Source organism: Idiotropiscis lumnitzeri, chromosome 13 (genome assembly GCF_059441095.1).
Source record: "Idiotropiscis lumnitzeri isolate Australia: NSW breed Sydney's pygmy pipehorse chromosome 13, RoL_Ilum_1.0, whole genome shotgun sequence".
In the NCBI taxonomy this organism is placed as follows: Eukaryota; Metazoa; Chordata; class Actinopteri; order Syngnathiformes; family Syngnathidae; genus Idiotropiscis; species Idiotropiscis lumnitzeri.
Genome location: NC_142403.1, coordinates 19,371,147 through 19,398,670, shown reverse-complemented (window position 1 = coordinate 19,398,670; position 27,524 = coordinate 19,371,147). Strand labels below are relative to the sequence as shown.

Genomic DNA, 27,524 nt, shown 5'->3' with positions numbered 1-27,524 from the left:
CCAAAGTCTTCATCTTTCATCTCGGTGACGCGCCAGACAGGGAAGTGACAGCGGAGAAGGCGCCCCATCTCAACTGGGATTCAAATAATCCACACATCAACAGAATGTGGCGTCACAATCTAATTGCTGAAAACATGGAGCACCGTTGACACACCGTGTGTCTCGTTTTCACTTCGCTTGACACCCTCCCTTCTACTTAATGGATTTTTTGGGCTGAGAAAGCCTAAAAATAAAAGCTTGTATTGTATTGTTACGTTGAATCGTGTACCTGCAGTTCCACCAGTTGCCAGTGAGGGGCAGAAATGAGCTATAGATTTCACCTGCTCCGCCTACCTCGCAACATTTCGACCGGACTACCTACTTCTCGACTCACTCACTTTACAAACTATTTGATTTACAAACAAGCTTTTCAACGTAAAAATGACCCCAGTTTACATCCTTTGCGTAAAATGGCCGCAGCATTCATCCTTTCATGACACCAAGAAATTGGCTGTGAGCGCGTCACATTAGTACGAGTGTAACTTGATTAAGTGACGCAAAAGCCCCTTTGCGGAGGGAAAGAATAATTACATTTGAAGCGCGGTTTTGGAACGGAAGCTTTTATCTGAGCAGCTGGCCTTAAAGCTGCAAAGAAAGCGAAGGGATTTTTTTTCCCTCAAACAGCTGCAAAAATGAGTCACACATCTTAAAGTGTTTTTGCTGTTGGGGAAACTCATTAAAGGAGCACAGACGGTTGGTCTAAGAATGTGAATGTGTCGTTATTTCTCTCAGTGTCTTGGCCTCTGCGTTTATTTAATTTAATTTAATTTTATTTTGAGGGGGCCGAAGCTGGCTCCGAGTGAGCGAGTGGCCTGCGGGGGAAAAAAAGTGGCCTGTAAAATACATGCATGTAATTAAAAACAAATAAATTTAGTAGCACAATTAAATTAGATTTTTTTTTTTTGCAAGTATCATGGTCTCGTTTTTTTTCATTATCGTAAAAACCTCCCATTTGAAAATATTTGCGTAGGAATTTGGTTTTATCCACTGTAGAAAGAGAAGAAAGGAAAGTTTGGGAAGAAATAGGATGAAAAGGAATTACACACAAAGTTTGCTAGTTATGTAGGAAGTAGGAAAGGAAGCAAAGTAGCCAAAATCAGAAACACAAGAGTTGTGATTTCTTCACACGAGGTTTTTGTTTTACTGAACTTTGACAAAAAAAAAAAACAGGCCTCCATTGTGACAACCAATCAGATCAGTCCAATTGATATTCAATATCATATGCTGGATCAATGTTGGATGAGGGCCCATTTTCCAACCATGCGCATTTCAGGCTGTGCTGGAAATGAATATTTAAAAAAAAAAGTGAATTTTTTACAAGTTTTGTGTTGAAAGCCCAAGTGCATTATTAAATAGCCACGGTGTAAAGTGAAAGATTTTCTGTGCGTTTGCGATCACGGCGGGTGTGAAATGACAGTGGTGGTGGGCGGTGACAGTGATACGCCGTGCGCTGCTTCCAGGAAATCCTGGCAAAGTCCAAAATCCATCCAGCCAACTTGTTCTTCGGGGTTCCCAGCCACGTCGTCCGGCTCCTCCAAACGTGGTTCTGCGCCAGCTGAGGGACTTTGGGCCTGATTTACCAAAGCTTTGTGCTTGACTCTTGAAAAGCGACTGAAACGGCACCGCTTTGCGTCACCGTAACGGCGATTCGTGCGTCAAGGACTTATCTTTAGAGTTTGTCTCAACAATTTGGAAATGCCAGAAACAAAAATCATGGCGATGCATCGTCTATTCCGAAGATATCATTTCGGAGCTTCTGAAAGATCGAAGGACTGATGTTAAGCCAGGCACAAGAAGGAGTCATGCCGTATGATCCATGACAAAACTTTCCTTGTCTCTGGATCATTTCAGAACACTCTGAAAATGAGTGCTGGTCTCTTCCGAGTCAATTTTTCAGGTGTACCGTCGGAATTTTTGAAAGTCGAATGGGAAGATGCATCCAATTACCACAAACTCGCTATTTGGGATCTTTGTAAATCAGGCCTGTAGTCCCTCCAGCGTGTCCTGGATTTTCCCGGCACCTCCCAACAGTGGGACTAGCTTGGAAGTGCAAATACTTCCCCTTAAAAGTCCCACCTCAGCACCGGCTTCTCTTGGACCTGGCTGGTCTGTGAAGGCGCCGGTTGGACCTGGCGGGTCTGGGCGGGATCCTCGCCCGCTTCCGGCTCCTTGCTACTCTTCCGTTCCCGGATGAGCGCCACGAGCCGCTGGAACTTGACATTGAGTTCCTCCATGCCTCCCGCTGTCGGATCCTGGTCCTTTCCGTTCTCACCTTGGTCGTCGTCCTTCCCGTCCTCGCTCCCCAGTGAGCTCAGCGACTCAGCCCGAGAGTCGCGGCCCTCGAATTCGTAAGTCTGCAGCGAGTCGTAGGGCGGCTGCGTTGGGTCGGAGGTCACCCGGTTCAGACGGAAGTTGAGCAGGTCCTCCATTCGTAAGGGTTGATGTTTGTCAGGGGTTGTCCTGGGTAGAGTCGTGGCCACCGCAGTGCCGTTGAGTGAGCCAACGATGCTGTACGTGTCCGTCATGGGGAAAACGGGAAGCTTGGCGTTGGGGTAACTTTGCTCTGAAATGGACGGTAGCGACCAGTCGGTGTCAGTGTCCTCCACGGTACAGCTGGTGGCACCGGTGCTGATCAAAGTCTGGTTGGCCGACGAGCTGCTGGGACTGTGGCAGGAAGAACCCGTTGGGTCGGAGCAGCTTAGACTGGCCGGGCCGCTGATTGGTGCAGACTGGACCTCTGCTGGGGTTATCTGTCGAAAACACATGATTCAATTTGGTTTGCAAAGTCATCGTGGGTAGGAAGGAAAGAATATGAGGAGGGAAAGTACAGTACGGAGGTTGATAGGTGGTTAGCTACAGTAATAACATAGTAATAACATAGTAATAGCATTAAACAGTAATAACACATTTGAGATGTTGTTTTCAGACCAATACCAGTATACATATCCACTCATTCAGTACTCATCGATACAGAGAACGGCTACCTCGAGTACTTTTGAAGTGCGTAACATCCAGCAACATGCAGGAGAGCAAAAGACGCGGGAGTAAATAAAGGCTTCTTCGATACACGCAGTCTATAACATTTAGTACTTTTGAAATAATGAAATTTCCTTGACAAAAAGATTGTGAACAAAGACTTAATTCTGAAGCAGATGATGATTCAAGTACGTGTTAAACTTTCCACAGTACAGCGCCACCTACCGTCAAGGAGGACTTACTCGATGTTAGATTGTTTTTGCCTCAAGTATTGGCGGCTTGTAATGTAAAATAATGCTGGTATCGGCCCAGTACACCCCCATTCCTAGTAGTTAGGTGGAAAGAAGCTAAGCAGCCAGAACAACAGATTTAAAAAAAGTAAATAATGCTTCCTGCTTTAAAAAAACGAGACCCCAATTTTTACCTTAACATGGTCCTGCTTTTGTGAGTCAACTTGCATCTTTGTTCCATCTTCCGCCCTGCCCGTCAGCCTGCTCAGCGTGTGCGCCGCTAACGCACTTGCTCGTCCGACCTCGGGAGGGCGCTGTTGCGCCGGTTGGCTCCGGATGATAGTGGCGGCGGCGGGGCGCCGGCCCGCTAGCGGAAGCTGCATGCCTGCCTGCAGCGGCCCGGCCTGATAGTAGTAGTCCCGGAGGGAAGGCAGCGTGTGGACCCCGTAGCACAGCCGCCCGTAGAGTGGCGCCGAGCCGGGCCGCCGCTCGGGCTCCGGGCCCGGGTGGGGGTTACGGGTCACGCTGTACGTTCTGGACCGTGGGGGCGGGGCGCTCTGCTGTGTGTACCATCTGCAGAACCAAGTACAAACGCTTTCTTACCGCAAATTTTTCACTCTGACTTCACATTCGACTCACATGTTTCCGTGCACATTTTGGATCCTGTGCATGCTCTGCAGCGCTGCCATGTCGAAGGCGGCCGTGTCTGCCTCGCCTCCCCCCTCGTCGTCATAGGAGATGATGTTTTCCCGGATGTCGTCGTCCTCCAAGGATGAGTGGGCGTCCCGTTTCTGACGCCGAAGTGACAGCGAAAGTGCGCACACCACTGGGTGGGGGGCAAAAACCACGTCAGCTGTCACAAACGCCCAGTTCGCAAAACAAAATTGCCTCATTAAAACAGAACAGACCCAAGAGAAAAACAAAATAGAGATTTATTTAATGTATTTTATGAACTCTAGAGCGCCCCTAGTGGTGAAAAAAAATACACAGAAAAGCCGCACCGTTGTATTAGCCGCATGGTTCAAAATCGAGGAAAAAAATAGCGGCTTATGGTCTGGAAAATATGATAATCTCAATTTCGACAGTTCAATTAATTCCACAGCATTGTCATTTTTACATAAATTGGATGCTTTAGTTGAGCGGTCCTCAATTTTTTTTTTTTTTGTACCACCTGAAAAATTATTTTTGCTCCGTCATGACCACATTTAAAATACAGTGGCATAGTAAGATGCCCACTTTGGTTGTGTAACGTAATAATCATGATTGCAAATGATTTTGAAGGCCCCCCCCCCCAAGTCTGGGTGGGCATACCCCCTTCATTTGGAGAACCACTGACCTACCCAGCAGAGTGGTGACGCAAGCCAACGCCGCCATCAGGATGACCAGCGTGAAGACGACCGAGGGTGAGGCGGAGGGCGCCGGGCGGCACACGGCGCGCCGCTCCCACCGCCGGCCCCGCGTCCTTGGGCTGCGCTCCTCCGTCCGCATGCCGCCTCTCCGGCACGGGCAGACGGTGACGGTGACCGTGGCGGTGTTGGCCAGGCCCGAGGCGCCGTCTCGCAGTACCACGGGCACGTAGAGGCTGACTAAGGACGACGAGTACCCGGGCGCCGGCTCCAAGGACGACTGCAGCACCAGGCTGGCCGTCACGCCTGAGGACAAACACACAAACAGCATCGTGAGTCAACTTTGACAACCTTTTTCATCTTTTACCGTCATTTTCTGGCCTTTATATTGTCTTCTGATGTTTCTTTACCGCCCTTTAAAGCGATTAATTGTTCGTTACCATGCTTTCATGTCTGTCAGTTTACATCCGCCATTACTCTTTACCGTATTTTTCAGGCCGTTAACTGCTACCTTCTTTTGACATCCTTTCCTTTTGCATCCGTTACCACTCGTCACTATTTCTTACGTGACCTTTTTGCCGTGTTTTTTTACTCCGCTGTCTTCTCCAGGCCAGTATTGCTAAAGAGTATCGGATCAGAATTGCCTTAGCTGGTTAACTAAAAATAAGGGCGGTGGATGAGGTCGTGGGTTTGATTCCAACTCCAGTGTGAAGTTTGCATGTTCTCCCCGTGCCTGTGTGGGTTTTCTCCGGGTACTCCGGTTTCCTCCCACATTCCAAAAACAAGCACCTCTGCACTGCGAGGCCACCGTGCGAACCAGTCGGCCACCGTGCCGCCCTCTGTACCGTTATTTACCACCCAATCAAGTTTTACCTCCGCTATCTCTAATGGAGAGGTTAAGGGCAGCACTGGATTCGGGCGCGATGCTGAAGTGGACCGGCGCGTCCTGCCCTCCCGGGTCTCGATCGACGGCACGTAGGACTTGAACAACCTGCGGGACATCGACGTCATGTGACTCGCGGACGAGCGCAGACGGACCTTAAGATGGATATCGTGGATGTGGCGTAAATGCGTGAACGCCATCGCTATTCAGGAAGAAAACATGCATGCCACGGACCTGTCCCGGGGCGGTGGAGTCACACACCGATGTGGTGTATTGTCGGTCCAATTCTGGCGCATTGTCATTCTGGTCCAGTGTTTCTATGGCAACCACCACCCTCGACACAAGATTGGGGTTGTCTAAACACAAATGGAAAAGCTATAAATGTTCATCAAGTCATCCCCGTAGTTCCATTAGTTCCACCGCGCACTTTGCAGACGGTGCTTTGGCTGATATACGAGCAGCAGGGCCCCGGTCTCCGGCGGGGGGCCCCGCGGGCCCTGGAAACGCACCCCTCTGTGTGGCGATGACAGTGACGTTGTGCCACTGCTCCTGCTCACGGTCCAGCTCCATCACCGTGCTGATGAATCCCGTGTCGGAGGCGATGCGGAACAGAGCCTCGGGGTCCGACTGAGGATCGATGGAGTACCTGCCAGGCGGAACGCGACAAAAGAGTGAGCGAGCGGCGTCGGGACGGAGGACGTGAGCGATGGCGCAATAAACACCTGATGTTACCGCTTTGTCCCGTGTCGGGATCCACGGCGTGCACGCGGCCCACCGAGCAGATGGGCGGGCAGTTCTCCGACACGTCCAGATGGTACCGGGCCTGGGAGAAGCGCGGGGGCTCGTCTGCGTTCAGGACCATTACCCGCACCATGGCCTGGTCCTTGAAGGGGCCGTCCTTCAGGTAGCGGGGGTCCACCAGGGGGTTGGCCACCTCCACGGTGAACGAGTATGAATTACGAGTCTCGTAGTCCAGCAGCTGGTAATTAAAAAAGGAAACAATCCGGATGTTTGTTCACGTTAGTACGAGTGATAGACCGATTATCGGCCGATATTTAGGATTTTGCAGATTATCAGCATCTTTTTTTTTTTTAACTTTCAAGGCCGATAAATTAAAAGATGGATTATTTTGGCTCGCTGTAGCACACCTCTCTCTCTCTCTCAGCTGTGCTGGTGACCCTGCCTGCAGAAGCAGATTGACCCGCCCATAGCACCATCTGATTGAGAGAAAACTATTTGCCGTAATACATTTTCAAGAGATGTTTGTTTTCATTCAACTATAAGACAGCATAGCTCCCGACTTTTAAAACTAATATGTCTATCTTCTAAGATCTAAAAAAGCTTTAACGTGTTGAAAATCTCTAAAGTTGTTTAATAAACGTGCTTGAAGGCATTTAAACTGTTTTGGAGTTTTTATTTCTTAAAATTTTGACACCAGTTTCAGCAAATGAATATCGGCTTTGAATATTGGGTATCGGCCTCCACGACTACTAATAATCAGTATCAGCCCTGAAAAAAAGCATATCGGTCTATCACTAGTTAGTACCTATCAGGCCTGAAAAATTATGGACCATAATCGATTATCCCGATTTTGATTGCGATGATTCATTGACCTATTCAACAACCAACACTCAAAAAATTGAAGTTTAATCCTAGTGTGTGGTAACAGTTGATTAATCAGAGGCTAATATAAATCCTTTCAGCTTGTTGGCCAAAATGCTAACATTACGCGACTGACATGAAGCTTTGCCAGCTAAGCTAATGAGGCTAGTAATGTACTTCTGGTGTCCACATTTGTATTGTTTTTGTTTTTTTACTTTTTTATTTGAATGACAAAGACTGTAAACTATTTGCTAGGAACACAGTTGCTCCTTAGCAATGTGGTGAAAAATGTTTAGCAGATACTTTTATCTTTATTTGGACTTCCTTTTATCTAACCGGAGGACTCTAATGAGGTGGATTAATTCTCATTAGGGACCTGATTTGCACACTTAATTTAACATTGGCTGTATGGTCATTATCTGCGACGGTCGTTAAGACCCTCCCTGAGCACAAAGACACATTTACCTGCTAATTCTAATAAATTATTCCGCGCCGATCACAGCCGGAATTGGGCAGACAGCTTTAACAAGCTAAACATAAAACATTATATTGAGAAATGTGAGTTCGGTGGATGATTTCCCGGTTGTAACGAGGCTTTTTGTCAATTAAGGAAGAAGACATGCTCATCTATGGGATGAGCAGCATAAGCGAGAGCACGAAATGCAAAATCTTTCAGTGGCTTCGGGAACGAGCCATTAACACAAACTGCTATGGCACGGCCTTCTGCCGACCGTATTTTCCGGACTATAGGATAATAATTAATTATTACTAGACTATTAATTAGCAAACTTGTTGCTGTGTTAAAACAGAACAGACGCAAGAGAAAAAAAAATGGAGATTTATTTAGCGCATTTTCTGAACTATAGAGCGCCCCTAGTGGTGAAAGATATATCCACAGAAAATCCGCACCCTTGTATTAGCCACATGGTTCAAAATCACGGAAAAAAGTAGCGGCTTATAGTCCTGAAAATATAATCTTTTGCCAAAAAGAAATGTTTTTGAATTTTCTTGCTTGGAAGCGCTCACTTTGTTCAGCACGATGATGGCTTCTCGTTCCCTGGCACTGACGTTGAACGTCTGCGCTTCCTCGGCGTCCATAATGGTGAACTCCAGCAGCGCGTTGTCGCCCACGTCGGCGTCGGTAGCGGTGAGCCGGCCCACTTCCACGCCCGGCGCCGCCAGCTCCGACACGGAGAACGACCACGCACCTGCGAGAGAACGAAAAAAAAACAGCTGAATATCTCACTCTCTCTCTCACTCACTCTCACTCTCACTCTTACTCTCACTCTCTCGTTTTCTTATTGAAAACATTTGACAATTATATTTGTTGGCATTTTCAGGAAGGGTGGAACAGATTAACGGGCATTTCCATGAACAACAGTGGCGAAAGATGATTTGCGATCGGATTGTTTGAGTTACAAGCGTTGTCACGGACCAAATTCAATCCCTAAGTCAAGGCTGCAGTTCTCTCTTTTTTACCGGCAAGTTGCGGCCTTGTGCGAGTTGAGCCAGAAGTCCGCTTGTAAAGTCACACACGTCTGGGGCGGTTTAATCGGAACGGGTGTCCTTGGTGGCGGTTAATGACTCAAATAGGCCATGCTGTATTATAATGGATGTTTAAAAAGAAAAACAACACACATAAAAAAAAAAAAATAAATAAATAAAAAATCAACCAATATCCCACACGAGTACATTTGCTTTAATTATCTCTCTAAGAGAAATTAATGACCTCCAGCTCGGCTTTGCAGCTGGTATAGGACGGTGAGGTGGGGACGAGGTGGGGGGGGAGGCTGCGAACCACGCAGTCAGATTAAAAGTGAATAAATAACACACTGGCGGCACGTTAATATTAAACAGCTTCTATAAAGCAACGTATGCGGGGCGAATATATCACAGGGCCGAGCTTGGCAGTGGCTTTAAATGCGATGACGAATGGCCGCCCGCCGCGTGCAGAGAGATGATATACGGCACGGCGAAACGCGGCATACGTCTCACCAGCCTCTCGCCGCTGATTTGGCTGGCCATTGAAGCGCACAGCGCTGAACTTTAACTTGAAATATTAATAGCACGGGACAGAAGATGAGATGGACATGCTATTTCACTCCTGCGTGGCGAGACGCGGCCCGTCGGCGGCGAACGGGAGCGGAAAAGGATGCGTTAGGAATGTGACAAGAAAATTCAAATCTTTATTTTTCCGGCAAGATGAATGTCACCAAAAATACTTTATGTATTATGGATGGAGTTAATATGTTAAGAATCACGGGCGTTTTGACATTTTAAAGGCCTCAACAAGTGGGCAAAAACTTGACTGAGCGTACGAAACGGTTTGCGGCTGCTGAGGGACAAGCAAAAGCAAAGATAACCGTTTTGAATCGAATTGAGCAAAGAGAACGATTATGTGGACCATGAAAAACATTTTTGCCAGTGGTTCGTTCGTCTGCCGGAGATTTCCACACCGTAGCTGTCAACGGATGTCAGACTTATCCCGGGCGAAACAGATTTAGAATTTTGTTCCATGCAGTGGTAGGCGGTCAAGGCCTTGAAGACCTTCTCTGCTGGCCTAACATAAAGAAAGAAATGTGAATATTCTTCACATTGATGTCATATTATATCCTAGTGTCGTATTTTTAGGTGAGAGTTTTAATCCAATCAGAATTCAGCTAGCTCGTGTTGCCAGGCAGATTTCACGATACGAGTAGCACGCGCTATTCGTCCGAGGCCTTCAGATACAATCGTGCGGGCGTCTCTTCTGTCAAAGTCAACGAGCTTTCCGATTCAATAGACAGTTGCGATATCCAATCAGATGACGAGTTGATGACCGTAAGGCCTTCTCGCTGGCCTCACGCTGAAGGTGGGCCGTCAAAGCGTTTACACGACTCCGAAAACGCAACACGCTCAAGCTAAATGGTTCCTCGTCCTTACTGCGTCGGAAGTGAGGCGGGTTGTCATTGACGTCGCTCAGCCTGATGGTGACGGTGGAGGTCCCCGACAGCCCCCCCAGGTGGCCCCCCATGTCTCTGGCCTGGAGCACCACCACGTACTCCTCCTGCGTCTCTCGGTCCATGTTGGGCACGGCGGTCCTCAGGATGCCTGAGTTGGAGGAGGGAGGACGGTAATCAGCACGACTCAGTCGCTCAGGATCAACGTCAACATTTGTCGGCGGTGACAATGAAAAGCGACACTGCTGGCAAAATATGCGCGCGTCATGCAGACATGATGAGTGGACATGAGAAGCAGCTCAAATTTTTTTTTTTTTAACTATGATGCATTGCTTTTCGTGTAAAATAAAAACAAAAAAAGATTTTTAAAAATGTAAGCAAGAATCTAGTGGAAAGTTGGATTGTAATTAATGACAGAATTTTTTTTTCTCCACATGAATGGCGTTTGTGAAATTTTTAAATACTTGATCATGATAGTGTTCTTCTAATGTAAAAATAAAAAAAAAATATATGAATTTCTTTTCTGGACAAAGTAACTGTTTGGCAGCAAAGCATTTCTTGAAGCAACTGAAATCAAGCATAGTTTGTTGCCACCAATATTTGAAAGAAAATTTAAGTTTTTTTCATTAGGTCATAATTTGTTGAGAATCTGACAAATTCAAACAATTCAATGTAATTTACACTTTTTTTTTTTGAATTTTCTACGAATTATTCCAATATCTCTGAAGCATGATTAATCACGTGAAAAAAAATAAATAAATGAAAAACCCTCCTGACCTGTCTGCGGGTCCACCGAGAAGTAGTCGTGTCCTTCGGTGATGGCGTAGACCAGCTGGGCGCTGTTTCCATACGTGGGGTCATCGGCGTCTCGAGCCGTCACTTGGATGATGGACGTGCCTGCGGGTGCGTTCAATAAAACATTTTGTACTTGCCCAGAGGATTAATTTCGGATAAACTCGGAAACCTGTCAATATGTTGAAGATAAAAAAAAAAAAAAAAAAAAAAACTGAGGCTAGAAAGTCTGATGTGAGCACTGAAGCGCGTCAGGCACCGATTGGATGATTGTTTGGCATCCAACGCTTATGTTTGGAGCTTTTTGCGCAGAGGGGAAGTGGATTATGCAGAGGCAGGCGTCAATGCTAATCTGCTCACCGCATGATTGGATGGATTGTTTGAAATGTTTGTGTAGAGATTACGGCCCCCTAAAGACTGACTTTGGTCATTTTTTTTTTCCCCCGGCGTATTTCCCAATGAAAGGTATTCAAGAGAGTGTCAGTGAGCACAAAGGCTTGTTAAATGTTTCCGTCGCTTGATAAATGCGACGTGGCAGCTCAGGTGTTCCAATTTCAAAGATTTAACACATTTTTAACCTTTCGGAGAATAATGAAGAAATTATGACGAGCAATCGAGTCACATCATGTTGCTGATAAGATAAAAAATGTTGTGGCGTCTTGTAATACGAGTAATTAATTCATCTCAAATCAGCCTCCCTCATTAAAAAGAATGGAACTGCCATTAATCCGTTACAGTCAGCCCCAAAATTTTGTAATGGTTTTTTTAATAAGTAAAATAGCAGTTTATAATTTTAAACTTGATCGTGATCACATCATTAAATCAAATGCAAGGAATTAAAGTGTTCCTGCTGGTGTGTGCCTCTTGGCCACCAGGGGGCAGTCTAATATTGTCAAGCAGAAATCAGAGGCTAAAGAACAATTCTAGTGTCTGTCTAAATGTGTTGCGGTACCGTTTGTGCTCAAATATCCTTTGCTTCAAGGGTTAGCACAATAATTTTGGCAGGAGGTCTTTTCTTTTTTTGCAAATTATTACATTTTGTTTTACAAATTATATGCAGTACTTTTCAAGTAAAATTCGGAACCAAACATGATTTTTATTACTATATTGTAGGAAATCTTTAGATTATTTTTAACAAAATGTAATCAGGTTACATCAAAACAAAATATCTTTCTTGCTTTGGAACACATTAAATATTATTAAAAAAAAAATTCTCAAAATGTCACCTTCTCAACTAATTGCGATGCTTTCTGCAAAAAGCCCAAATCTGTCAGCCATTGACACAAATTGTTAGGTTTCTAGATTCTGACTATCGATGCCACAGGATGGTGCCAAAGCGCTACTTATGTCTCAACTCATTGCATCATACGTCCTTGGCACCAAGACGCCACTCGATGGCACAAAAACAGCAAACAAGAAAATCTTTTGGTGAATGAGAAAGTCCTCCCTTCCCCTGACAAAAAATAAATAAATCTACGTATAAAACAAAGTATTTGTACTTCGTTACGTCCCACCACTCATTAGAACCAAAAACAGTACTTAAAAAGTTTGATTTTTTTGTTTTTGTTTGTTTCCGTAAGTGGACAAAGACGATCTTTGTTCAAGCAGACATTAAATCCAAGCAACGCGATAATTCTTTTTTTTTTGCGCCAATCGATGCGTCCTGTACCTATGTTGGCCATCTCGGGAACGGTGGCGATGTAGGGCTCGCCGGGAAAGACGGGCGGGTTGTCGTTGATGTCCTGCACTCTGATGATGAACTGCGAGGATGGCTCCAAGGCGCGGCCCGTCAGCCGGTCGGTGGCGGTGGCCGTGAGGCGGTACTGGTCCTTTTCCTCGCGGTCCAGAGACTTGGTGACGTGGATGTTGCCCGTGTTGCTGTCGATGACAAACACCGAGCCCACTCCTTCGCCCTCAAGCGTGTACTTGGTGTTTCCGTCGCCTCGGTCCATGTCAGTGTGCAGCTGGCGGACAAAAGACAAGCAAACTGATTTAGCGTTGGGGAGGAATTGACATTCACGGTCATTTGACTGGTAAGGGCTGTGCATTACGGCGCGGACAAAAGTATTCACATTTTGGTTACAAAATATACCGTATTTTCCGGACTATACGCCGCTACTTTTTCCCTCGATTTTGAACCATGCGGCTAATACAACAACGTAGCTTTTCTGTGGATTTTTCTTTCACCACTAGGGGCGCTCTATAGTTCAGAAAATACGATAAATCAATCTTGATTTTGGGTCTGTTCTGTTTTAATGAGCAAATTATAACCTGGTGCGGCTTGTATATCAGGTTTATTTATTTATTTTTAAGGAGTTGCTGCGGCTTATACGCAGGTGCATTTCTACGCGGTCAGCATTTTTTGTGGGAACGCCCTCCCAATCCTGGAGCCTTTTGGGCAATTAAAAGAAGTGGATATTTTCTTGAAATGAATCTCACTGACTAAACATTTTTTATTGTGGACAGTTTCACAATGAGGCAAAGTAACCTTGACACTCTGGAGCAGGTTCAGTTTAAGTCGTTCCGGAATATAAATTACCGTCAATGCTAATATTCATCAGCCCAACGACGGCGTGAGCATTATGAGAATCTGGCAATAATATGTTATGTGGAGCTTGAAGCGCACATCCAACGTGATTCATGTGAAAGTGTGACATGCAATGGTACCAGGTGTGTGTGCGTGTGTTTGCGGCGCTAACGGGAGCGTACTGATGCGTCCATCTCGTTAACTCGACCCAAGCACACAAGCCAGGGGAGGACCCCCCCCCCCGCCCCCAAAACGTCCTACGTGCATCCAACAACAATTGCACTGACCACCAAATACAGTCAATGACCATTTTTTCGGAAATTTGGGGTCAAGAAAATTTCTAGTTAACTTAGTAACTTGCTAATGAGAAATACTTTTCATGTATGTCAGAAAACGGATATGAAATGTTGTCACTTCTCGACGGGTTTTAATACATTCGTTTTCAAAAGAAATTGTAAAAAGTAAAACCGAGATACGTTTGAATTTAATAGAAAAGAACTTTTTATTTACAAAAAGAAAAAAAATAATAATTTTATATTAAATTGTACAAAAGAAAATAATTTCCCCCAGCAACCAGATTATATTTTACTTACATGGCAGATTTTTACGAGAACTTTATTTAGACTCAATTGTAAAAATGGATGCAACTTTTTATTATTTATTATATTTGAAAAAAAGATCTATATATTTTTTTCAATTTCCCACTCAATTATTTTTTTCATCTTCAATTTTTGTATTACAAATAACAGAAAAGTGTGCATGGCAGGGCCGGCGTGTGCGTGTGCGTGTGCGTGTGCGTGTGCGTGCGTGCAGAAATGACAAGGCCGCAAAGAGATTAGTCAGCCGCTGAGCTTTCTGACCAGGAACCTTGGCCACACTTCCACCCTCAGGCCACATGCGCTCATGGTAATCTCACCAGTCTTACTCACAAGCCTGCGCATATTCACTCGCAAATCATGAGCTCATCCTGTGTAACTACAACTAGAAGGTCATTCGAAAACAAACGCCTAGGCCGAACAAAGCCAAACATATGTATGTGTAAAATTCCGATAGCGTTTACTCCGAGAAGTTTACGCATATTTTACATACAAAATTGACTCTGTCTCCTGAGATCAAATGTTGAATTTTTTGAGTAAAATGTAATCGATGAAATTTATTGCGTTATGTCTACGTTAACCTCGGTGAGCCCGTCAATGGCATTTTGCATTACATGTTAGCATTAAGCTAATAAACGTTCGTCAAGATGACATTATATGGTTTGGTTGAATAGTTTGGCACTTATACATGTAATATTTAATGCGCTTTTTATTTATTGCTCAAGATTAGAATAAATATCAACTGGCAGCGACAATTAAAGGAAGTCTCTTATTCTGAGAACTGTGCGAGTCACAGATTGCATCGTAGCACTACTTATGTCGAAATAAGATTCCTCAACCTCCTTCAACGTACGACCCGGACACAATTTTGAAAATAGGCATGACAGAAAAGAATGCAAGACTTTGCACTTGCTGAAACGCCAACATTTTCTCCGGTTCATTGTACTGCCAGAATCCTGGCAGTGCAGGTGTTCCTAATAAAGAGGCCGCTAAGTGTGCATATGAAGTATGCAAGCGATGCAGTCGACAGGGTGGAATATAAGCCCAAAGTCTATCTGTGCTGTCGGATAACGTTGAGGCTTAAAAAGGAAAAAAAAAATCATAATGGCCCACCCGACACCATACAGTTTGCTCGATAAACGATATATATATATTTTTTTTTATTCATCCCTCCCTTGCCTTCGTTTCTGCCTCAAAGCCAACCATACGGTGTGTGTTTGCGTGTGTGCGTGTGTGTGTGTGTGCCATCCCATCACCCCCTCCTGGGCTGAGTGTAATTGTTGTCTCAGTCCTGCTGTGCTTCTGTCAGTGTGAAAAGGAAGCCGGAATGTCTTCCCCCCGCCTGGCAAACAAAGCGGCAAAAGCACAATGATGATGCCACAACAGCCACCACCTTGCTTCCACCTCCTGATGCAAACGTAATAAAACACAAATGGAGTGGCGCCTTAAGATAGGAGCTGAATTTGTGCCCAATTTGTATCTCAAATCATTTGACCCCATTGAAATGAATGGAAAAGCCAGTAATCCGTTCTAGCCTGCCCCCAAAATGTATTTGTAATATGTTCAACATAAAAATTAGCACTCTGTAATATTTTAATTTGTAAAAGAGAGGATATTTGTGAACACAATATATATTTTAATTTTATAGTGACAAATAATTGTGAACAAAGACTCTTCTTTCTGTGTGCTGCAGTGTAGCGCCACGTACTGCCGAGGAGGATTTACATGATGTCAAATTATTATTTTGACTTTTAAGTTTCACTTGCTGCTATCGGCATCATCCGCAACAACTCGATACCTCGCACTTATCCAGAGACTCAAGTCTTACAGTGAAATCAGTACTTCTACCCGTCTCTTTGTTACAAATGCATCTGAGCGTTTACTCAAGTCTGAGTACTTTTGCCACCTCTGATTTTTATCCGAACAATCCAAGCTGCATGGAGAAACGAGGCTTTATTTTCATGTCGCCCGGGCTTTATTGCGCAAATATGGAAGTAGCATTCCCCTGATTGCTTTAGCGCCGCTCGCCGACTGTATCAATAACAAGCAGAGCGGGATATTAAACATTTATGAGGAGTACGGCGCTCGGCGAAGAAACCAATCTAGGCTGTCATTGTAAAGTATATCGTGGCCGCTCTGAAGTGGCTGGCAGCGCTCCCCTGTTAGCGTTACGCCTCGCACTTTGACTCCCTGCTCGTTAGAGCCAAGCTATGAAATGCCACGAGGGGGGCTCCCGTGGGGACGCCCTTCCGCAGGTGGGCATCGGTGTGAAGAGTGAAAAGATTCCAGTCTGCGATAAACAGGAAGTCACGTTTTACAGACGTGCAGTTGGATTTAAATCACCCCAAAATGGCTGCCATCATCAAAAATGGCCGACGTCCTGCGTGTTTTGTGGGCGTGGCTTCTGAAGACTTTTTTTTTTTTTTTTTGCAGGTCGACTCGTGAGGAACCTACCAAATTGTATACTGCTTTGTGAAGTTTTTCTCCGATGAATCTCTTCTGTACGTGATATTCATCACACGGCCGATGTTTGGACACGCTCCGGCCTTGCGGTTACGAGTTTCCTGTTTTATCGAATGTCATCAAACTTTGCAAGATTGGCTTTGAAGGACACCTTGAAATGACCAAAAAATAACCCCAAACCCTCCACTTCAAACGAAAACGGCAGACATCCTGCATCTTTTCTGCTGGATACACCCTTGCATGCTTACTTGTTGAAAGATCGTGGAGTCATAAATTGATCAATAAATAAAAATAAAATAAAATAAAATAAAATAAAATAAAATAAAATAAAATAAAATAAAATAAAATAAAATAAAATAAAATAAAATAAAATAAAATAAAATAAAAATACAAGCCGCACCAGCCTATAAGCCGCCGTTTTCTATGTTGAAAAAAAAATGTTTAGTGCATGTACAGAACAATTTTGTACTGTGAATGCACATTACGGTACAAAAACTGATTTTTAAAACTGTGCCTTTTAACACGCCAACAACTAATCTAAACAGAACAGACCCAAGGAAAATAAATAAATAAATAAATAAATAATTTTTTTTTGGCATAATTTCTGAACTATAGAGCGCCCCTAGTGGCGAAGGAAAAATCCACAGAAAAGCCGCACTGCTGTAAAAGCCGCATGGTTCAAACTCGAGGAAAAAAGTGGCGGCTTATCGTCCGGAAAAAGTATTTTCAGTTTTTTGCGCGTGTGTCACTGGACTTTGATGAAAAAATGACATTTGGGCAATTTTGATTGCAGTCAAATGTCAAAATTTGATCCCAGAAGTATGTAAGGGTTGAGGAAGTAAGTTGAATTTTGTGTAACACACACATTCCTTTTGGGTCAACTTACCCGTCCGATGAGCACGGGTTCAGGGCCTCGGTACTCCTCAATGACGAAGAACTGGTTCCACAGCCAGCTCCGCTTCCGACGAGAACGCGGCCGCTTGGTCCCTTGCGGTCTTGTGCCGTCCCACTCGACCTCCCTTGACCTCTCCTGACCCTTCTCAGAGCTTAACTGGAGCACGGCGGCGCCTTCCTCAATCCACCCTTCAACTTCTTCGCAAGTCCTCCGGTGAGTCACGGTGAGTCCGGAGCCAATTTGAGCCGCTAAGTCCGGGGTTGGGCGAAGTCCTGGCAGATCTTGCAAAACAACACGGCCGGCGCACAAGAAGAAGAGAAGAAGGACGACGTGTCCTCTCATCGCTGAGATCTCAGTGGACAAGCGCTGAGGAATTGACGTCCATCTTCATCATGCTCCGCAGCATGCTCCGAAAGTTTGGATTCTTTAGAAGAAAAAGAAAGAAAAAAAATTAAAACAAAAAAATCACTTTGTTCCTCCGACTCATATCATGGCAGGAACATTATCGCACCGAAATACGAAAGAGAACCCGAACAAGCGAAACATTCACGAAGCACTTTGCCATTTGGAAGTTTCGCCGAGCAGAGCGGTCCCTTTTTTTTTTTTGACTGAGGAAAGGTTGCTCTTCTCATTTCAAAGGACGCATTTTCGGAAAGCTTCCATTCACAAGTTAGAGGAAAAGAACATGACATGGTTGACTTGAACAATTTTGCCTGTGGAAATCACCGGAGAGAAGACATAATGAGCTCGTTAACCTTGTGGGCTCTCCGTCGGCCACTCGAAGCGTTTTAGCCGCGTTAACACAAATGCGATGAAACTTCCAAGGATGGCGAGTTTCGGCTGATTTGGTCATTTACAACTTCAGATATACCGGTTAGATCTTTTTCGAGGCCAATTGAAACTCATAAAAATCCTTATTTACTGGATTTAATCATACTCTCTTGGAAAAAATTGATTTCATTCTCGAAGCAACATAAAAAAAAAAATCCCTGTCGGGTTATATTATTTTTCAACTTTTGGGTAAGCGAGCAAATTCACGCAAAATATCCGTGGTTCCTGAAAGAGGCGTTTAATGGCTTACTGCACTGCAGTGGAACAAATAAATGTCGCAATTTGGATTTTAAGGTGGCCATTGGAGAACAATTTCATTTTAATAAAAAAAAAATTAAAAAAAAGTGAACGCCCTTTCTGCTGGCTGTAGAGAAAAAAAATAAAGGAAAAATATTGCAATTGACAAATTGCATACTCGCAGTAAAAGATGTCAAAATAAAGATTTGAAAATCTTTTTACAGACTCATATGAATTGCATACGATGGCCAAAAATATGCTGAATAAAATCCAACTTGAGGCCGACTTCCGGGTGTCAGAACGCCGGTGACCTCCGCTGACCTGACCTGAAAGAAATTTGCTGTGCAAGTCGTTGCGCCACCATGAATACTTTGAACTTTATTTTTTTCTTTTCTGCTTGGAGGGAAACTGCTTCTGCAGTAAGATCGCAAAAACACTACAACACATGCAAAAAGGGACACGGGCTAAGGTGTGTGTTTGCACGCGTGCGTGTGTGTCACCGTAAGTACAATGAAGGCACTCGGAGACAGTGCGAACCCCAAGAATATATTCAAAGCCCAACGGGAGATATAAATGTTAAAAATACACCCATAAAATTAAAAAAATTATGCCAGTGCCAAGTAACTTCTCGCCTTACCTGGATTTCAAAGAATCTGTTCCTGTAATCAGAAGACAAAAACTGAAGCAGCAGCTAAAAGGGGATCTTTTTTTTTTTTTTCGTTTACTTAGAAAAAAAAGAAATAAAAATTAATGCAGCGGAACCTCTGAGTGAGGAGGATAAATGGAATGGATGTCGTAAATAGTTGTAAATAGAAGAGCGCAAGACTGCGTCGTCACTTCTGGAGCGACAAACTGGGGACCAAACCTCCAGCATCAAGACATTTTGGCACAGGCATAGAAAAAAAATACTCGACGGTGCACTGTCCATTCACGGCAGGACCATTAATCTGATTAACACAAAAGTGTCAATTTACCTCAAAAACATTTTTCTTTTTTTTTAAACTGACACTTCACACATTAAAATCACGGCGTTGGAGAATAAGGTAAAAATTCGGGAAAAATAAATAAATATATTGATTTCGGTGCAACAGCTGTTTTTAACAAATTTTTGGGTGCCAGTATTTCTCTTTTGAGCTATAGGATCTCCGTTTTCTTTAAAAAAATCGGAAATAAATGTGTATGTAAATAAAACACAAAGAACAAATTTGGATAAAAACCCCACAAACAACAACAACAACAAAAAAAAAAACGGCATGATATGAAACAGACGTTATGCCCATGATTACAAGGTTAAGAGAAAAATAACGTTGTCTTTTCAGATTTTGATAATACTGACTTTTTGGGAGCCGCACACACCTCTCACCACACAGTCTCATTTATGACATAGCTGTCGATGAATCGAATCGTAACCGGCTCGTCTTAGTAGTCTTAAAACATCTGGGGTGTTAGTTATCTGGAGGGTTAGCTGTGGTGAAAAAAAAAACTAAAAAACTTTTCTCAATCGTTCTCAACTGATAAGAAGTTTTTGTTTACCGGTGGTCACCTGGATACATGCGTGATCTCGCGTTGAAAAGATCTACAGAGTAAAAAAAGATATTTTCCACACTCAGTGCATTTGCTCTGTCGGCTGTAAAAACATTGTGGTATAATACACACACGCACACGCACACACACACACACACAGATGGAAAACTCCAACCCCAGACCAAGAAGTGTGTTAGGATGATTGACTAGTGTGGTGATTTTTACAATTGCAACGTCACTTTGAAGCGGAAAATATTCACATTTGTGACTTTTGATCCTGGACAGAAAGTCCAAATAAAGACAAGAAAAACGATTTTGATTCTTTTTATGTGATCGTATTATTTTTTTGAATGTTGCAATCCATTTGATCATTTTTGATGTATTCAAATCATTTGAAGGAATTCATCTTTTATGTTATTATATCATCATCAAAGACGGGAGTCACGTTTTCTCTCACTTGTTTTTCTCAGTACGAGCACGACGCCAAGTTAATAGAAGAGGGAAACGAGTTTTTTTTGTGTGTTTCGTGATGTGTTTTTGTTCTTTGCGCGATGTTATCAAAACGGGCACTGTAAATAATTGATGGTGAAAATTCTTTTCTGCTTTTCACTTTTTGCACTGAAGCACATTTTAGACTACTTTTTTTTTTTTTTTTCAACTTTGATCCAGGACTTTTACCAAAGTCGTTTCGTTCCAATCTATTTCTCTTTTAATCTATCCCAATAACACCAACTGTGCGTACTTACTTGCATTAGACACGTTCTGGGAGAAGAAGAAAGAAGAAGGGGACGAAGAAGAAGGAGACAAATAAGACCAGAATTAGCCCATAATAAGGTAAGCAGATTTGAATATGAAATTAGCCAGCGAATGATGTTCAAATAAACCTCCGCCATTTGCAGGGTCGGCGGCCGACAATTTATATAAATACGGAAGGAGGGCGGGGGGCTGACCGACAAGAAAGGGTCAAGTGCCCGACAAGATGCTTTCTAAGGAACAGAAAAAGTTCGAAAGAAACTTTTTTTGGGGGAGTCCGGTAAACAAATTATTTTTGGGGTTGGTGCTCATATTGTCACTGAAAGCAAATATTCCAATCGGTGAGCCATGAAAAATCAATCAAAATGCTCTGAAAATTCGGCTTTGAAAATGTCCGGCAATTGAATGAGTCCAATTTTCATTTAAAGTTCAATTAGATCATCGGTCACTTAAATATTATTTGTGCACACAAAACGTCTTTTCGGCAACATTTCTTGAGCGCCACCGCCTTTAGGTGAGGAATAATGACCTCCGCGTGCCTCCGCCTTCCCTGAAGACGCTCGATAAACATCGTCAATGACACGACCTCATCTCATCGCATCTCACCCCCCCCCCCAAAAAAAACATGACGTGACTGCTTCTTTTTCCCGTGTTGGGACGCCTCACCTGAACCCCAACCCAAATTGCTGGCATCTGTTATCTCCTCTTTGCACGCACGCATGCCACGCGCTCAGGCATTACACACACACACACACACACACACACACACACGCTCATGTGCAAAGAGATCTGGACAAAGTTGTGCGCGTCGGATTCAAATGCGGAAATTCCGCCACGTGCGCGATCAATGCGGCGACTAAAACGTGGCGCGAATAATGACGGCGACTAAACAAATGCGCTTTGATCCATTTCCATGCAAATGAGCCCCGAGCTGCTTTTTGATGACGGCGTAAAACAGCAACACAACATTGTCACGGCCGTTAACGCGGCGCGACGTAATAACTTGTGGTTCAATTAACTGTTTCGTGGTGTTGTGGCATCTTGCGGAAGGGGAGGATGCGCTCTCAATCGCGGACCTTTGCCTCATTTGTCACGAGACCTCGGCTGTTGCATTCGCACGGGCGTCACGACTGAGCTCACCTTGAAGAGTTGCGTGCCGTGAACTTTTCCACGCACATTAATGAAATACTCTCTCATGATTAATCTTTCCGGCCCTGAAAAAAAACAACTAAATTTCTTTCATAGCATGCCCCGTAAGTCACTATGCACTTCCTTTTGTTCAATTTCAGTATCATCTGGACAGATGTGAAGCCATCAGCATTTGTCAGCTTAGGCTTTACAATTTTTGTAAGCATATCCTTCCTTTTGCCCAAGGCTCGCCATCGACATTAGAGCGGCGTTGCAAAAATCGCCGCAAGACAGGAATTTCTTTTTTTTTTTTTTTTTTTTCAGACCCTGACAGCAGTTCAGCACCAACTTGAGAGGCTTCATTTGCCGTCACACTGCTCCAGTGTCGACAATTTGCTGGCTGAAAGTAGACTCAGCATTTGACCACCTGGAGGCAGGTCTAAGTTGTGGCGCAGGTGATGAAAAGGAAATTTGATTTTCCACAAACGGACAATTAGGTCTGAAGGCGTTCTCCAAGTGCCTCTGCACAGCAGTGAGCTGCGATCACGTTGGCCAACTTGACAACATCCGCAAGTGGAGATCTCGCAGCTCCTTATAAACGCACTTTGCAAACAGTTCTCCCGTATGGACTCGAGATTTGGACACTCGACGCCTTTTGGGCGCTGATTTGAAAGGAAATAAAATGTGTTGTGCCACTTCCATTGGCCTGGAAACAAGTCTGTGTTCACACCCACAACGGCGCAAGCACCTGAGAAAATAACAGAGAGAAAATTCTCAGGCTGCAAGCAGAACTTTATAATTCCCAAGAAGCTTCGTTACTGTCCGAAGCAGCAACCAGATTAAGTTTTGGTTCTTTCTGAGTCCCAGTGCAGCCCTCTGGACTGACTTCACCGGGTTTCGCTCGAATGCCCGCTCTCGTTGTACCACCTGATCGGGTTCTGAGAAATTTGCAGTGGACATTATCAATTGTATTGAATTTTGGAGCGCTGCGACGGCCATAAAGCTTCTCAAACTGCCGCTGAACTGCAGCCACGGACAGCCCAATTTATTACAAGGTGGCAATTTTGCAGTGTGGCTCCCATGTCGATTGGTCAGCTCTGGGCAAGGAGATGATAAGCTTGCAACAACTGCTAAGGCAAAGATCAGGCAGCGGCTGAATGCCTCACGTCTGCGTGACTGATACATAAAACAAAAGAGATAAAAAAGACTTCAAGGGTGGCTTGCTGACAATTTCCTCCTTGGTTACCAAAATAATCTGAGTTCCAGTTGACTATCAGTCAAGAAATATTCTTCCAATCGTCAAAAATAAATACATTTATTCTATTAATCGTACATGCTTGAATTAAATTAAAATTAAATATATAAACCGTAATATATTTATTTATAATTGTCATCGGCATAGCATTAAAATATAGTTAAAAAAAAAACTTTTTGTAATTACACTTACTCTAATAAATGCAAAATTGCGATTTTTATTCAGGCTCCATACGAGACCACCCACTTAAGTTTCTAAATGCAGTTTGTTTCTTTTCACCACACCAGACAATTGCCAACGCAGTTCCCTCCCAAGGAGACGCTTGCCTCGTGGATTAGCACATTTCTGACACCATTTATCATCATCCATATGTAACGCTTCACGCTAAGCAATGTAAAAGCCTCTTTTTAAATCCCTCCAAAAAAAAAAAAAAGTACGTCTCCTGGAGCACTTTTGTCTCTGGCGGCTATTGTGCTTTTTTAGCACAGCTTAGCTTTGACGGCTTTGTGTCATTCACTCTTGTTGCGCGCGTGTGTGTGTGTGTGTGTGTGTGCGTAAGCATGAAAACTGAAAGCGTGATTTGCTGGTCGGGATGATGAGTGGCGACATCACTCCAAATGGCAAATCGCTGTTCCCGTCGCACTTTGCTCTGCAACAACTTCCATTTTTATTAATAAAAATAGAAGCCACCGTGCAATGCCTGCCAGACCTTTTACATATCGTAGTAGATGGAGACACTGAGTAAGAAAAAGGGATGACTGGATGGATGCTTGCCTGGATGGACGGATAGATGGAAGGAGGGAGGAGTGGGGGTTGGGGGGGGGGGGGGTTTAATGGTTAAAGTACATGAGAGGGTACAAGCTTGGCGGGCTGAAATGACCTAAGCGGAGACACATTCGGTCCCATTTGAGCTTCTCTGGTCGCCTTAGTGCTTACAGAGCTCTCATCCATCCTTAGTGCACGCACACACACTCACGCCAATACGCACACACACACACACCTATCTAGAGGGATGAAAAAAGCTCAACCTCGCATTTTTCTTACGCGGACCAGACAAAATGTCCCCAGAAAGAAAAATGTCCCCACATTAGACGGAAGGTGGAATGTCAAGATTTGTGCCACATATAGGTGGAAAGACAAGGACGCACACACACACACACACATACGGGAACACACACTTGTCTAAAGAAGTGAAAGGAGTTTGTTGTATTTTTCTTACGAGGACAAGAAAAAATATTCTCAAAAGGAAAAACTCCCAACACTCAAATTCAAATGTTAAGTTTTGTGCCACATAACGACGGAAAAACAAGAACACACACACACACACGCACCCCCACACACACACACACACACACGTCTACATCCACGCAGAAAAGCAGGGAACCAGAGCTATTTTGTGACTTTGGGAAACGAGCCCGACCACCAATAGCGAAAATCTGCAAATTGGCACAAAAGGCTTCATAAAAGCCACCAGATGGCGCCAAAGTATTTCCAACAGAGACGATCATAAAACATCAACACCACACATCCAGCATGTATACAACCATATTCCCATTTTATATAGCCATATTCAGCTGCTAAATTATTCAAAACTAACAAACCAACTTCACGAGGCTCATCAATAGTAGAAGCGTACCCGCAGTGACATCACACAAATTACACACTCGCACTTTTCCCAAACGGTATTAAGTCATTAATCTCAACTTTTGACATTTCCACACAAGAACCAACAAGAGCAAATAAGGACCAAGTAGACTCACGACAGAGTTTACGACACAGGCTAAGCATAACCCGGCACAAAAAAAAGTTTCAAAGACCCGTGCTAAAAATTGAATAAGAAGTCAAACAATGACATTTTTTTTACTGATTGAGACGAAATCGGGTGGACAGGTCCATCATAGCAAGACACACGAAAAAGTCTCAAACCCGTGCGGAAAATTCAAGAGGAAGTTGGCTATTTGGCTTTGAAGCGGCCATTTTGGGCCCTTTCAAGTCAAGGTTCAACAATCATTATCATAAAAAAAAAAATCATAAAAATGGGAAAATATTACAGCAAATAAAAAAAAGGGAGTTAACCAATTAATGTACCAAATTAGACTTCAAAGAATATTTTTTTTTTTCTTCCTGTACGTTGCCTGCAGCATTTGGTGAAATAGCGTTGAGCGTATCCATTCCAACTTTCCTTTGGACTTTTGGAATTTCCTGCTTGCATGATCTAACAACTGACAATGCACATTGATGAAACATCAGTATCACACACACACACACGCACACGCATGCACACGCATGCATGCATCCACACACGTGCACACACGCACATCTGGCCTCGCTTGTTAGTGCTTCCCAAGTTGGCGGAGAGACGCACTAAAAAAAAGCCCGCGGCGTGACCTTGTCTTCTTAAGAGGCCGGACAGTATCATAATAATAATAACAACATGAAATAAAGTGACCTACTTGACGAATACCTCCCATCCTCCCACCCCCCCCCCGCCCCTTCATGTGATTCACACACTCGGGCTGAGCCGCGTATTAGAACCAAGCCAACACTGCTGATGATGATGTAGCGGCAATGGCTGCAGGTGATGCCGAGATGACAACATGTATGTTCCTCCATGCACGTGTTCAGCAAAAAAAAAAAAAAAAAAATGATGCGAAAGAAGAAAGAAAGAAAGTCAAGCTTGGCTTGCCATACCTAGTGCGCGTCTGAAAGCGATCCTGCGCGTGGACGAGGACGCGGAGGTTCATGTGAGCTTGACGTGAGGTTTGTCCCCTTCACCCAAGCCTGCCTCTCGCGCACTCGCTCGTTCGCGCTCTCCCTCTCTCCGCTCCTCTCTCTCGCTCTCTCTCGCTCTCTCATCACTCTCATCCTCCCTCACTTGTCTTTTCCCTCCATTAGTCTTGAGCGTGGAGGAGGCGGCTCTCTAAAAGCTTGCTATTTTTGAGGAGGGACACTTTGCCAAGCATTTAGGGGGTCTCGCTTATATACAGACTACACACACACACACACACGCGCACGCGTGCGCACCGACACTTATTTGAACCCGGTTCACTTTTGCCCAGTGGGGAGCTGTGCATTTGGTACCTCGGCCTTTTAAAACCACAAAATTACAAATCAAAAGCAGACAATCCACCAATATGTGGTGATGGTTAAATGAAGCTTCAAATCTGTTTCATGAACGGTTTGTAGTTTTTTTGGACTCCTGTAGATGGCGCTCTCTGTTCAACATTGGGCTGAAAGCGCACTGACTTGCCATTTTTAAACCTTTTATTTAAACCAACAGCGCCATCTAGAGGACTCCAAAATACAACAACTGGTTCATGAAGCAAATTTGAGGCTTCATTTTCCCATCACTACCAATATGACATCATAATGAACGATATCAGCCAAGTCCATCATCTGGGGACGTTCAGAATCAGTCAAATAATATATATATATATTTTTTTTTTAGTTTGCTTTGACTCACGAGAACAAACTCAATGGAAGTTGAACTCAGTTCCACCCACTTCACAGAAATAAGGATTTGAAATCGCCATTTCTTAAACAGTAGCTTGTAAAATTACAACAAAAAAACAAAACACAATTGCCCATACACCAAGTTCACTAATCTATATAACAAAATTTGGTAGTCATAATAGGATGCACAAAAAAAAGTCAAAACAATAGTTTCAAATTGAACAGGAAGTCGGCCATTTTGGTTTGAAGCAGGCGTTTCGTGCTCAGAAGCGTCCATTAGAAAGTTAAAAAAATAAAGTGACACAAATTTCACCAATCGGTACAGAATTTGGCTGAAATATCTTTCATGACGAGATGCACAAAAAAACTCTCGAACTGATGCTGGAAAATGAACAGTAAGTTCTACATTTTAGTTTGAAGCAGCCATTTCGGACACAGAGAGGAACAAATATGAACCCCCAGCAATAGTTTTATGGTTCCGCACCAAATCGGGTGGCCATTTCTATCATATGATGCACAAAAAAAAGTCTCAAAAAGCCAGACAGTAATTTGAAAAGGCAAGTTGGCCATTTTGGTTTGACACAGCTATTTCTTGCTTAGAAATGTCCACTGGAAATTAAAAAAAAAAAGTTTCTACCGAACGAACCAAAATTTGAAAATTTGGTGGACACTTCTTTCCTAAGAGGATGAACGAAAATGCCTCAAGGACACATGCTGGAAATTTAACAGAAAGTGGTCCATTTTGCTTTGGGGCGATGGTTTTGGGCGATTTGAGCGCTCTGACAAACGACGACGAGGGAATTCCCCCATATTCGCTCCAATCAAAAAAATGAATCGACGACAGATGGGCGATGTAAAATTGCCGATGTGGGAGCTTCACGGCGTCAGAGTTTGATGATCATTTGGAGGATTTCTCCCGGAAAAAGCGGGCGCTGCTCGGAGTTTTAATTAGATGTTGCGGGTGTACCTAATATTTGGGCCCAGCAAAAAACTTTGCCGGCCGAGAGGGAGTCGTTAGTCAAGGACGCGTGGAACTCCGATGGAATTTCACCGTG

The 27,524-nt window shown here is 43.9% G+C and overlaps 1 protein-coding gene across 1 annotated transcript; it reads right to left on the bottom strand.

Moving 5' to 3' along the window:
- Positions 1 to 1,033: 1,033 nt before the first annotated feature.
- Positions 1,034 to 25,826, bottom strand: LOC148324947 (cadherin-24-like). The gene is made up of 14 exons (XM_088313551.1): positions 25,708 to 25,826; positions 17,280 to 17,712; positions 12,477 to 12,771; positions 10,793 to 10,912; positions 9,999 to 10,166; positions 8,103 to 8,284; positions 6,197 to 6,453; positions 5,984 to 6,120; positions 5,709 to 5,830; positions 5,465 to 5,582; positions 4,586 to 4,897; positions 3,885 to 4,071; positions 3,440 to 3,818; positions 1,034 to 2,789 (listed from the first exon to the last, which is right to left on the bottom strand). The coding sequence occupies exons 2-14, from the start codon at positions 17,628 to 17,630 to the stop codon at positions 2,103 to 2,105; spliced, it is 3,315 nt and encodes a 1,104-aa protein (XP_088169677.1). The 5' UTR covers positions 17,631 to 17,712; positions 25,708 to 25,826; the 3' UTR covers positions 1,034 to 2,102.
- Positions 25,827 to 27,524: the final 1,698 nt, after the last annotated feature.

Excerpts from the sequence above, each read along its gene's own strand:
- LOC148324947 (XM_088313551.1), bottom strand. The coding sequence starts at position 17,630 with ATGAGAGGACACGTCGTCCTTCTTCTCTTCTTCTTGTGCGCCGGCCGT. Across the intron at positions 6,454-8,102 it reads CCATCATCGTGCTGAACAAA|CTGCTGGACTACGAGACTCG; the intron begins GTGAGCGCTTCC and ends TTTAATTACCAG. Across the intron at positions 3,819-3,884 it reads CAAAATGTGCACGGAAACAT|ATGGTACACACAGCAGAGCG; the intron begins GTGAGTCGAATG and ends TTGGTTCTGCAG.